We start from the raw sequence: 14120 nt of genomic DNA, 5'->3' as shown, positions 1-14120 counted from the left end.
AACACTACATTGCATAATTTTAAGTGATGTTTTATTTTGTTTAATTGTAAGTTGTTATACATTATAAACAGTAATTTGACAACTTAAATAAAAACAAATTCTTTTCCCAAGAATGAGTTAAGTCCATTTTTAACAACTGTAGTTTACAGTTGTGTTAAGATGCTGGAATGGTAGAAAAATATTTTTTACCTAGTGACCCTCAGCAGTACACCTCAAAATGATTAACACCTTATTCATGAGTAACTCCATAGGTAAAAAGGCATCCTTGTCCACTTAACAACTATCACCCAGCATTCAAAAATGTCCCCAGGTTTTTCAGAGCTCTCACAGAAGCTGGAAAGGAGGATTAGATATATGAATGGGGGGAGCAAAATCTCTATTCTAAGCAGCATGACACAGAACAGGATGTAACAAAGTCATCTACTTCCGGCAGAGCCACAAGGGTCCTCAGTTGTACTAGGCCCAGTATCAGATTCAGCTGCCAAGAAGGAACAGTCTCCCCCAGCAAGCTCCAGGTCGGATCAGGCTGAACCCAATCCCAATGGGGTTTATCCAAGATCCACAAATCCTGAGACAGGAGAGAATTAAACAGTAAGATTAAGTACATCTGAGCCTTTGTCAATTAGCATCTGTGGTCCAATAAGGAAAGTTATTCAGGACTAGGGGAGACCACCAAACTACAAGCTTAACCTCATTTTCAATGAAAATGATAAATGTAAATGAAAATTTACCAAAAAAGGATAAAGTGGGAGGGGGATGCACATTCATATTTTCAAAGTGCCTACTATGTGCCACACACTGTACTGTGATCTCATTAACTCTCATACCACCTCTGGCCAGACAGGTACCTTAGCTTTAAAGAGTAAGAAACTGGGGCGCGTGGGTGGCTCAGTCACGGTCTCATGGCTCGTGAATTCAAGCCCCGCGTCAGGCTCTGTGCTGACAGCTCAGAGCCTGGAGCCTACTTCGAATTCTGTGTGTGTCTCTCTCTCTGCCTCTCTCCTACTCACACTCTGTCTCTCTCTCAAAAAATAAACATAAAAAATAAAAAAAAAATAAAGAGGAAGAAACTGAAGACAAGACACAGCAAATAACTGGCGAGAGGTCAAAAGTGCAGATTTGCAATTCTATCTGACTCCAAAATCCCTGCTTTCTTCCCTAAATTATACTGCCTCTCATTTCCTTTGCTTGCCATTAAACTCCCTGGAGCAGCAATTTCCTCTAATCTACTTGCAAATTTTATCTACTTGTTACCCATCTATACAACCTCTCCTGTGCAACTTATCAATACATACTCAATACTTGAAAAACAGGTACATCATTGTCTCAGCAATTTCAAGTGTGGAAAATTAAATTATGGACAAAAATAAAGACATGTCCAAAAATATAGCTAAGAATATGTTCATCACATCACTGTCATTACAGCAAAGGAAAAAATGCCCAACAATAGAGATTGGTTATATGAATTACAGACCATCCAGAAGACAGAATATTATGTGTCCACCAAATAAAAATCCTGTTGTAGGAGTATATTTATTGACCCAGAAGGAAGTTTACAATATATGGAAAATTAACAGACACTGAAAAAGTTCAAGAAATATGAAGTGAATAAAGGCTACAAATCAGGACTTTTGTAATGATCCCATTTTTACTTAATAAAACATAAAATATATATAAAATATCCAGAAGTAAATACAGATGATGTTTACTTTACTTTTTCTTTCTTTCTCTTTTTTTTTTTTTTTTTTTTTTTGGTCCACTATAGATTTTCAGATGCAGTTGACAGACAATGGGCAACACAGTACTCCGGTTTCTCAATCCTCTCTCTTCCAGGCCACCTCCAAACACAGGAACTGTCACTTCCCCACTGTTACTTACGGAACTGGTCATCGCAACTTGTCCCCCTGATTCTGGCCTATTACCCTTCAATGAAGGTGGAGAACAGGTGGGGTTAAGCTAGGTCTCAGAATTTAGCTGCACTCTGAGATAACAAAGACACTAACCTAAATTCATTTCAATGCCTGAGGCTTCTAGACAGCTAACTAAGGGAACACAGCAAAAAAAAAAAAAACAAAAAAAAACACAACCTCTTAAGTACAGGTGTTCTGTCTTATAACGCTGCCACCTCCATATATCCGACAACCCATACTCCATAACATCTGAGAGGACTTCCGGGTAAGAGACCTGAAACCTCACCTCATGTTTTCGACATCATCTGAGACCTGCGGGACACCTGATTTCATTATCTACACCACAGCACCAAACCCCACTCTGAGTTAATCCAACTTCCCATTCCAAACATAGGGGTTGGCTGCATCCCTTCCTAGTCCTATCAACTCTCACAAGCCAAAAAAACTTTAATCAGAGAACTTGTGAACATGTCTGCACAACAAGGTCTGATTGCTATATGACATACTGAACCAAAATCCTTGACCTATTTTCATGAGAGTGCAAAGTTCACCATGTTTCTAAAACACCATTAGAACATACAGAAAGGGAAAACTTTTTTCCCTGATATAATGGATATTCTCATTTTTTTCTAGGAAGAGATATCATTTTCAGGAAGATGATATGACTTATAGCTACTCTCAATGGGTCTGACTCAATTACAGTCAGACCACACCACAATCATATTGGAACTTTTTCATTTTAAACTGATTATTTATTCAAAAAGGCTTACTGAGCATACCAGTACACTAACTGCCTCAATAGACACAAGAATTCTCAAAACTAAATATTCTGGTATTAAAATTATTTCTGGAAATAAAGCTATACTACTTCCCAGTTCACTAAAGAAGACAGCTAAATTCCTAAAGAAGTATAAAATATTTTAAAGAAATGCAGTTTCACAGCTTTTAAGAGTATTAAAACTTAAACCCTACTAACTAATGGTATTTTAAAAACACCAAAATACAAAAAAAAAAACAAAAAAAACCTTCCAAAGACTTTCAAAGCTTTCACCATCTAATATGCTTCCTGTTTCATTATTAACTCTGAAAAAGCATCTATAGAATGATAGTTGATCCTACAAAGAAATCTTTTCAATTCAGACCTTACACCCTTTAAACAAGCCCTCTAACATTTTCTAAACACTGCTGATTTCTCAAATGTATGCTTACTTTCAGAGACCTAACCAGCCAAGTTAGTAGAGTCTCAGTGTTTAAAACTTTATACATACACAAACACAATCAACTGTGTATTGACTGACTTAGAAAACAATGGTAATTGGGGTGCCTGAATGGCTCAATTGGTTAAGCGTTTGACTTTGGATCTCAGCTCAGGCCATGGTCCCAGGGTCATGGGATTGAGTCTCGTCTCTTCTCTTCTCTTCTCTTCTCTTCTCTCTCTCTCTCTCTCTCTCTCCCCCTCTCTCCCCCCCCCTTTTCCCTCTTGCACACTCCCACTCTCTCTCAAAATAAATTTAAAAACTTAAAAAAAAAAAGAAAAGAAAACAATGGCAATCAAAATTTTGCTTCTTTAGCTAGGAAGAGCACAAAGAGTTGTCAAAGCTAACCTATAAAGGGTCACATTTTATCATCCCTTAATTAAATTTATAGCAAACTTTACACTTGCTCTAGTTTCTCATGTAGTTCATTGTCCTCATATCCTAGGCTGACCTTGGTTTCAAATAAGAATGAAGTTATGTGCCTCACAATCCACTGGGCCCTGCGAACAAATGAATCTGTCTTTCAGCCAGGGGCTAGGGCTGCCTTAGTGAAGGATTCCTGCTGCTTGCTGCACAGCAAGGATGTCTTTGATTCCCTTCACACTGTCTGTTTCCTGCAGGCAACTGGGTAAGGAGAGTTCTCACTGCTTGAAGCCAGAGATTTCATTATATTCTGGAGCTGAAAGGGACTCTACAGAGCATTCTGTCCGTCTTCTTAAAATGCTTTTCTAGCCTAAGTCCTCTAAATCTCTCACATTGTGCTTTTGGTGCGCATCCTCTTGAAAGCACCTAGTCTCAACAGCAGATAATTACTGCTGAACACATGCTCCAGTAAGGTCAACCTGTACGTTTCAGACTCTTTTTGCAGGAGTACATATGAACATGGGTAGACGGTAGCACTCTGGGAGTCCTCACACAAAGTAATGAAGTCAAGATGGAAAGCCCAAATATAAGTTTAAGAGATACTGGACTTCTTTGTTCAACTTCACTGTTTTAATAACTTTATGAATGACTCAGCTATACGCACTCAGCCAAGATGTTCTACAAAGCACAGAACACAGATGTCACCATCATAATAAATTTTTCATTAACTCTGAGAGAATACAGAATTGAGAGGAAGATCAGAAAACAAATCTCAAAGGAACATTTCCTACTGCATTTAAGAGGGAAAAAAAAATCCACAAGCCATATTTCTTTTAACTGGTGAGTTAAAATTCTACAAAGAAACAACAGAAATAGCTACCAAGATTGGGATGTAAATGAAAAAAGGCTCAAAAGGTGATATTACTCTGATGTTGAAAATAATCAAATTCCTAAGCCAAAAACTGGTCTATAAACCACAGGAAAATCTTAAAGTCATCAATTTTCTTTTAAAAAGTATACTTCATTTCCAGGAGTGTCTGGCTGGCTCAGTCGGTAGAGCATGCAACTCTTGATCTCAGGGTTTTAAGTTCAAGCCTCATGTTGGATGTAGAGATTACTTAAAAATAAAATCTTTAAGTGGCACCTGGGTGGCTCAAATCAGCTGAGCGTCCAACTCTTGATTTCAGCTCAGGTCATGATCTCACAGTTTGTGAGTTCAAGCCCTGCATTGGGCTCTGCACTGACAGCTTGGAACCTATTTGGGATTCTCTGTATTCCTCTCTCTCTCTCTCTCTCTCTCTCTCTCTCTCTCTGCCCCTCCCCACTCGCTCCCTCTCAAAAATAAACATTTACAAAAATAAAATCTTTAAATAAAAACAAAAATAAAATAAAAATTATAGTTTATTTCCAAAACAACTGTTATCTTTCCATAATAACATAAAAATAGAGAATCCTACAAGCAACTGGAAAGGCAATTTACCAATTTACAATGTGCTATTTTGGAGGCACCAGGGCTGCTCAGTCGGTTAAGCTGGGACTTTGACCCAGGTCATGATCTCATAGTTCATGAGTTCGAGTCCCACATCAGGCTCTGCCATCAGCACAGAACACACTTTGGATCCTCTGTCCCCCTCCAACTTTGCCCCTCCCCCCCCCACTCACTCTCTCAAAAATAAATAAACATTAAAAACTTCACAATGTAATATTTTTAAGTCCTTATAGTGCCTGTTCATAGTAGGAACTCCATAAATATTTGTTATCAAATAATTAACATGGAAAGTCCAGAAAGTTTACATGCAGGGCAAAAACCTGACTCAGGGGCCAGAGAAGAATGTGCTATAATTTTAAGGGGCTGATGGTGACATTTTGTTTTCTGCCCATATCTCCTAATCACAGCAATGAATTCAGAGGTGGGCACAAGTTCTGCTTCGAATCCCAGGACCTCTATGGAAGCCACAAGAAAAGACATCTCTTTTCCCACTGAGCTTGAACATGAGACGATGAGAGCTGGAGGTGCTGATGCCCTCCTCATGCTACCACAAGGGAGAGTGTGGAGTTGGGTCACCAGGAGGTATCACTTTGCATCTGAGGAAGAAACCTGAATCCATAACTACCTCTATATTTTTCGTATTACAAATTCCGTGTTTTGGCTTAAACCAGCTTTAAGTAGGCTTTTCGGCCACTTTAACTGGAAAAAACGGAAGAAACCTGAACTATTTAGTGTGAATACAACAGGCAAAACTCAAAAAAGATATCTGATATGGCCAAAGTTATAAAGACACCATATTCTGCTGGTGAAACATTCTGAAATTCTTATTTTCTTTCCTATGAAGTCACACTTTATTCTACTAATAAACAAAGGTTTTCAAAACTAAATGTCCCAAGAATATCTCATTTGTGTTCTACGACAGAGACTAGAGAACAAAAAACCTATACAACAGGATAAACGAATCAAACCTGCAAGAAAACTGTACAAAGAAGGCACAACAGAAAAAAATGAGTCCTGATTTTCTAATGAGCTCTGAAACCAAACACTGAGAAACCTGACCCACATCTTAGCAGGCACTTCATTCCAAATAAGCAATGAGACTGGCATTACTAAGTACAAACACCAAATAAATAAATAACCCTGGGGAAAGTAATATATTTGTCATCTAAAAATACAAAACTCCTGCAAACTGCTACAAAGAACACTATCGACAAGCAGAGCCTAATCTGTGCCCCTATGACAACTGATCTTATTCTGTGCATTTTTACATTACTTTACTCCTTCCTTCATCTTATTTTCCTACATTTATTTTTCCTTTCATCTTCATTTTCCCACTTATTTTGTTTTTATGTTCCTACACTGTATGTGTCATTGTAATCATTCAAATTCTTTTTTTTTAATAAAGTTTAAGTATATACTAACAGTAGCAAAAGTCATTACATATCTGAATTGGGAAAAGGAGAAGGTTAAAAATAAAAACCTACAGGAATAATACTCTAATACTGATGGTCAATACCATAAATTGTGTCATCATCGTCCTTGGCAAAATTGACAACTACATGTAGACATGCCTGCCACCATACTGCTGCACTACCTACCATCAATAAATGATGCATTTTTTTTTAATTATACAATTTTTAACTCAGAAAAACGTACATGCATGAGAGTCCTAGGTTTCTTCAAAACTCAGCTACTTGGAAAGAACAGAGAATATCACAAAAATAAGAAAGCACCATGGCACAGGAGAGCAAGCACGGGTTATGTTGTGTTTTGGTTTTTAACGAATACAGAATACACTGAACCTGAATCCAACAAACCTCTGGATTTAACTACCAATTTGCAAGAAATACCAAGAAGAGAATATGTAGACCTAAAGAGGATATAATCAGCAAAATCCAGAATTTGTAAAGTTACACACAACAAATGACCAACCCAGTTCTTCAATAAATACACGACAAGAAAAAAAAATGGGAGAGGCAATTTTTATAGATTAAAAAGATTTAAGAGGCTATTAACTATATGCAAGGTGTGAACCAAGTCTGGCCCCTAAACTGAAAAAAAACAATTATTAAAAAACCATTTATGAGAAAAACAAGATAATTCAATAGAGGGCAATACAATATACCTGACCAAAATTCCTCAGAACTGTCAACATCATCAAGAACAAAGTCTGAGAAATTGACACAGCCAAGAAGAGCCTGAGGATACATGACCACTGAATGTTAAGATAGCATCCTGGATGGGATCCTGGAGCAAAAAAAAAAACGTGAGGTTAAAAAAAAAAAAAAAAAAAAAAAAAGCTAAGGATACTTGCATAAACTATGGACTGTAGTTAATAATAAAACATCGATATTAGTTCATTAATTTTAACAAGTGTACCACACTGATTTAAGATGTTAATAGTGGGGAAAACTGTAAGGGGAGGGAAAATACATGAAATTCTGTACTGTCTGCTCAATTTTTCTGTAAATCTAAAATTATTCTAAAAAATTAAGTTTATTAATTCTAAAATTATTTCTGAGACAAGTAGGCAAATATAAACAGACTATTTGATAGCAAGGAATACTGGTAATGTTTTAGGTATAATAATGGAATTGTGTGCTCTGTGTGTGTTTTTAACAATCTTTTGCTTTGTTTTTAAAGTCCTCCTCTTTTACAGATACATACTGAAGTATTCATGAATAAACAGATAAAGAGAAAAAGTTAAAAGGGTGGATTACAGGAACATTTCCCAAGGTTTAATATTCAAGGTGATTTTCAGTGGTACGTAAATGATGTTTTAATGTTTGATAGCCATATACTTCAATATATATTATAAAAAATAACTAGCACATCAAACCCACGATTTCATAGATTTTAATTGCTTAGGTAGGTTTTCCCTATGAAAAAATTTACTGAGGCTAAAAAAAAACCAAAAACACAAAAACAGAGGTGGGTTTAGATCCCAGGTTCAACACTATGTGACTTTAAGTGAGTCGGCTATTTAGAGGGCTAAAGAGGACAGCCTGCTACATCCAAAGCAGGCACCCAATAAATATTAGCTCCTATGTTACTGATAAAAGCCAACCTAAAATTCCAACGAAGAAGTCACATAGAGTAGGAAAGCCTGGAACTGAAGAGAATGAGGTAAGCAAGGAATGAGGGAGAAGAAAGCATGAGGGCTTACAAAGGCAGGAGGAGTCCAGGCTTTTCTCAGCCTTCTCTTCTCCATCTCTTCAGGCACCAATGCTGCTGCCCACCAAGAGCCTAGAGGCCCTGCGGCTCCTGAGGCTAACACTCCTCAAACGAACTTAAGTGATAGCTGGAGGTGCAGTTTCTCAAATCAGCAGAAGAGTGTTTTTCTCTACACAAGGGAAAGAACACAATGCTTTGTAGACACCGCAGATAAACAGATATAGATAAAACCCATTATGTAGCCTTCAGCAAAAAACAAAAACAAAAAACAAAAAACCTCTCCTCTCTAGTCTCAGTTTCCTCACATGCTAAAATGTAGAAAATAAGCCTATCTTTCACTCAAAGTTATAGAAGGTTAAAAGGAATAACAGATGTAAATCTGGCATTTAACAAGTGCTAGCTCCCTCCCTCATTACTTTGACAAGAAGATAGAGAACTCTTGAATACAAGAAGTTGGGATGAAATGACAAAAATGACAGTCAAGAATAGCTCTTAGATTGCATCGGTTTTAAACCACAATAGAGGAAAAGCATTCTGGGGTCAGAAAGTTTGGGAAATGTTGGGAAACAAATTATTAAAATGACATCTATTAAGTGAATTTCCAAGAGGAGATTATATGAGGAATTTACCCAATTTACTTGACCTAAGGAACCAACTCCCAGGAATAGTGATCCTATTAGACAGACAGACAGACAGACACACACACACACACACACACACACACACACACACACACACACGGAAAGGGGAGGAGGAAAGAATCAGCAGTTACAACAGTTGACAAATCCTTCAGAATGACAGCTTAAGTATTAGCAAAATAATCTGGAGAGATTAGAAGTCAATGACAGATTTAGAAATCTGGTTTAGAGGCAGAGGGAAAGAAGGGATGCTTTTTGACCCCTGAAAGGAGTTTCTAATGCCGACGGTTTAATCTTCAGGATCAAGTCATTTAAAATTAAGAGACGATACTGAAACTGGAAACACCAAGCATGTAAGGAACAAATACATTCATTTTTAAAGTGAATATAAACTTCTGATACAACGTGGTAATTCTCATTTGCCCTCCCAAATTTATTCCCTCATTCAACTGGGCAGATATAGGGTATGCACTGTATGCTGGAAATATTCTATGAGCTGAATGTGGCATGACAGACATGATCCTTGTCCCCATGAAGAGTACTTTCTAACAAAGGAGCTGTCTACTGGGGGATTGTGCAATACATTTATCAAGTACAATTATGTTAACAGCAGCGAAGGAAAAGAAGTGAGTGCTAAGAATGTGACAAGGGAATCCAACCTGTAGGGGTACCTAGGTGACCCAGACACAACCCCTAAAGAACTGATGCTTGAAATCAGCTCTGAAGGACACGCAGAGGTTAATTATGCAAGAAAAGGAGGAAAGGATGAAGTTTCCCCAATAAAGAACTTGTTGGGTCAAGACACTAGAGAAAGGGGTGGGGGAATCACTGTAACTAAGTACAGAAAGCTAGAATGAAAAAGAAAAAAACCAGACAAGACTTAGGAGGGAAACAGAGGTGTCAAGGTTGGGATTTCTGATTGGTGCAACTGAAATCATCAAAGCAATGTCAAAATAAAAGAGTCTACATTGGCACTGGAAACCTGGCTAGGATGCCCTGCACATATATAAAACATTTCAAGAAATTTCTATAAAATACAATAAAAAAAAAAAAAAAAACAAGAGTGGAAGTAGGGTTCACTGAATGTAAATAAACAGAAGCCTACCTAAAAAGTACATGAAATTCCCAGCAGAACCTCGCCTCCTAGCTCAAAGCAGGCTAGTAGGAAGGAGTGTCCTTGAGGCAGTGAGTGATCCCAAAGAGCTTCACAAAGAGCATCTGAAGCCAGGGTCTGGCCAGAGCAGGGACCAGCTTAAGCTCGCCACAGACAGGTCACTGAGTAAAGCAAATATTTCTGCAGCTGGCTTCTACCAAAAATGGCCATTTTGATCACAAAAAGGCAACACTGTCCCAGCCACAACAAACTCAGAAGTTCCCTACCCTGGTGACTTCCTTCCGCCAAATTCCCCAAGGCACCTGGATTTAAATCAACAAGAGTACAACTACAGCTATTCTACACATTTCCCTTTCTTCACAAAAGAAACATAAATAGCGACAAGCATCATAACATACCCAATAACACTAGTACTTACAGAAATCACTTAATTCTTTAACCAAATTGGTATTATTTTTTAATTACTAACACTCGAAAATGGCATAAACGTGGAGAAAACAGCAATTTTATAGAGAAAATATAAAGAATATTAATGTCCATATAAGTAATAGAAAATGGATAAAACTTTTGGCCATACAAAATAACCATGTTCTTAAAAATGTGTATTTGACCCATCAATTCCACCTCTTAGAAATTAATACTCAAGATAATACTCATGGATGTATTCAAAAATTAGATTATAAGAAGGAACAAGCCAGCTTTAAGTTGTTATAAATTAGAAATAATTTAAATGTCTAACAAAGTAAGAGTTTAACTAGTTAGCTATTTCCACATTCATACACATAAGGCACACCTTCAAAATATTATAAAGAAATATAAAATGGCTCAGAAAGATGCCACAAGTATTGCTGAATTTTAAAAGCAGTTTGCAAAACAATTTTACATGTGAAAAACATACGAAATGTACATAAAAGAAAAAGTATGTACACGAAGGAAGGTAAATACTAAATATTAACAGTTATCAGGAATTTTTTCTTTTTGTTTCTTATTTTACATTATTTTTCTTTTAACTGTCTTATTGTAATGATGGTTAATTCTGTAAAAACAAAAGCTTCTTATGTCCATATGTTCTTGTGTTCTTCAACAGTTTTTCAATAGTTTTTTAATGTATGTGTAAATAATGGCACTGAGCTAACTGGATAGCCATATGGGGGAAAAAATGAATCTTGATTCCTAGCCTCAACCATAAAAAAAAAGTTATTTTAATATAGTAAAACCATGAAGATGCTAGAATATTTTTAAGACTGTAGGCAAAGTTTCTTAAACAGGACACAAAACCCAGTAACAACAAAAGAAAAACTTGAGTAATTAGATTTTGTAAGTATTAAGACTTTTCTTCTGTCCATCAAAAGACAACATTAAGACACTGAAAAAGCAAGCCACAGAACAGATGTCTGCAATATGTGTATCTGACAAAGAATTTTGTTTCCTGGCTACTGTGAAGAATTCCCACAAATCAATAAGAAAGAGGTAACTCCATTTTTTAAAAGGGTCAAAGGATTTGAAAAAGCGCTCCTCTAGAGAGGATATCTAAATGGCCAACAGGCACATGTAAAAATGCTCAACATCATTAGTCCTTAAGAAATGTAAATTATAACCACAAGGAGATACTACTTCACATGTGTCAGAATGGCTAAAATCGTCTGACAATGCCAAGTGCTGCTAAGGCTGTAGAGCAACTGGAACTCTCATATATTGTAGGGAAAACCGTAAGGATGTACAACGATTTTGGGAAAAGCTAAACATACATCTACACTTCCCAGCAATTCCACTCCTAGGTATACCCAAGAGAAATGTCCCAACAAAAATTGGAACACAAATGTTCACACAAGCTTTATTCACAACAAACACTGGAAACAACCCAAATATTCTTCACCAGGAGCACAGATAAACAAAAGAATGGAATGAAAGGAATGAAAAACTAACTCCACAGGAATGAATCTCAAAAATATTACACTGGGCAAAATAAGCTAAAGACAAGAGTACCTGCAGTATATGCATGCTACACACTCTATACACGTCCACCTAAAACAGGCACAACTAATTTACAGTTATAGAAAGCAGGCTACTTGAGGCCAAGGACAGGTGTGAGGGAACTGCAAAGGGAGTGAGAGAAGTTTGGGTTTTTTTTTGATGGGAAGGGGGTACAAATGTTCTACATCTTGATCACAGTAGTGGTCATGAGCGTATATAGCTCTAAAAACTCAAAGAGTACACTTAAAATGAGTGCATTTTACTGCATGTAAACTATACCTCAATAGCTTATAGTCATAGATACCACTACACATTCATCCGAATAGCTAAAATTAAAAGGACTAGCAAAACCGAGCGATGACTGGAACTCCCCACATTAGAGGTGGGGGTGTAAATCGGCACGAGCACTTGAAAAGCTGTTTAGCAGTATCTACATATGAAGATATGCCTATCCTATGACCCAGTAATTCCACTCTAGGTTTTTTATAACCGAAAGAACCAAGTGCTTATGTCCACCTTACGAGTGCTATTCACAATAGCAGCCAAATTTTGGAAACAATCCAACTAACTCATCAACAATAAAATAAACAAACCATGGACTATATATACTATGGAATAATGCACGGAGCAGGGCGGGGGGAACCTGTTACAACAAAATGGGTGAATTTCACATAGTAACAAGCAGGGGAAAAAAAACACAAGACTATGAACTGTATGATTCCATTTGTATAAAATCCAAAAACAGCCATGACTAGCTTACAGTGAAGAAGACCAGAACAGACCTTTGGGAGGTCTGGACTGGGTGAGGCATAAACATGAGGAAGCCCTCAAGAGGCTCTGGAAATATTCTATATCTTGATTTGGGTAGTGATTACACAGTGTGCTGTATATACATATGCAAAAATTCATTCAGCTGACTTGTGGGTTTTTTCAGCTGATTTGTGTTCTATACTATATGTAAGTTATAACAAAAATGTATTTTCAAATGCCCTTTAAACCAATCTTTGTTCACCCCTTGAAGCCAAAGCTTATGACACAGAATCCTGGTATGGATTCTGTCACTGTGAGTCACTCTCACTCCCAGTCTTGTCACTTACATGCTCTGCATGTCTATCTCTCTCAGACTGCCTAAGCTGGTGATGCTATTAAATACCTGGAGTAATGGCATTGACAATGGAACTGGATCAAGTCATGCCCCAACCAGACAGGGAAGATGCCCAAAATACGTAACCACATACATGGTTTTAATACCCGTGTGATTTTAAGTGTACCAGACAGTTCCATGTCAACTCATTATCCTTTGGATTAACTTCTGAGAGACACTGTGGGGAAAATGAATTACAAGCAGGCAGCTCTTTAAAAATAAGTATATAGGGGCGCCTGGGTGGCGCAGTCGGTTAAGCGTCCGACTTCAGCCAGATCACGATCTCGCGGTCCGTGAGTTCGAGCCCCGCGTCAGGCTCTGGGCTGATGGCTCGGAGCCTGGAGCCTGTTTCCGATTCTGTGTCTCCCTCTCTCTCTGCCCCTCCCCTGTTCATGTTCTGTCTCTCTCTGTCCCAAAAATAAAATAAAAACGTTGAAAAAAAATTAAAAAAAAAAAAAATAAGTATATAGCATTATTAATATTTTTGTCTGAATATTTAGCTCCATAATTATAAGGAAAATGATAAGATCATAAATATTCACTTCATCCACAACTTTCAGATAAAGCTGGGTCACAGTTAGATTTTTTGATGAAAGATGCTATTGGCCTATTACAAAACTAAACTTTACACAGTGACAACAATGCATGGAACCATTACTACTATCTTCCAAAATTAACCAATAGATAATGAAAACATGTGGTTAACTTCCAGAAATCAATTTATGAATGCAAAGCTTTTTAAAAACAGGACATCATGTTTTAATAGAGCTTGATTTACATTCTCGTCAATATACACACACATACTCTCATCTATCAATACAATCTAACCATTCTACATTTAAAAATGTTTCATCTTATCCCCTTTGCACCATCTGTTACTATCTTGTATTTCCCTGGGATATTCCAATAGTCTACGTATTTGTCTCGCTACTCCAAAACATCCTCCAAACCGACTGTGATCTTTCTAAAGCACAGGTCTTGCTCAAGCTTTCAGTCACCTTTCCTCTCAAATCACATCCACCACCCTCACACCCCTCCTCCAATCCTGCAGGATCACA

The 14120-nt window shown here is 37.3% G+C and overlaps 1 protein-coding gene across 9 annotated transcripts in view; it reads right to left on the bottom strand.

Annotated features, from left to right (window-relative positions):
- Positions 1-14120, bottom strand: part of FBXW11 (F-box and WD repeat domain containing 11) — a 120835-nt gene that overhangs the window by 90202 nt on the left and 16513 nt on the right. For 3 of the 9 annotated variants that reach the window (XM_047861415.1, XM_047861460.1, XM_047861424.1), the window contains one exon: positions 8185-8361. The exons of 5 other annotated variants lie outside the window; for them this stretch is intronic. In XM_047861415.1, coding sequence (XP_047717371.1) covers positions 8185-8229 — 45 coding nt within the window. In that variant the 5' untranslated portion in view covers positions 8230-8361. Of the gene's footprint in view, positions 1-7143; positions 7266-8184; positions 8362-14120 lie in introns of those variants that run through there. One more of the 9 variants, XM_047861470.1, reaches the window with a different exon arrangement.

Source organism: Prionailurus viverrinus, chromosome A1 (genome assembly GCF_022837055.1).
Source record: "Prionailurus viverrinus isolate Anna chromosome A1, UM_Priviv_1.0, whole genome shotgun sequence".
Classification (NCBI taxonomy): Eukaryota; Metazoa; Chordata; class Mammalia; order Carnivora; family Felidae; genus Prionailurus; species Prionailurus viverrinus.
Note: the sequence above shows the minus strand (reverse complement) of the source record. Positions and strands in the feature narration are given on the sequence as shown.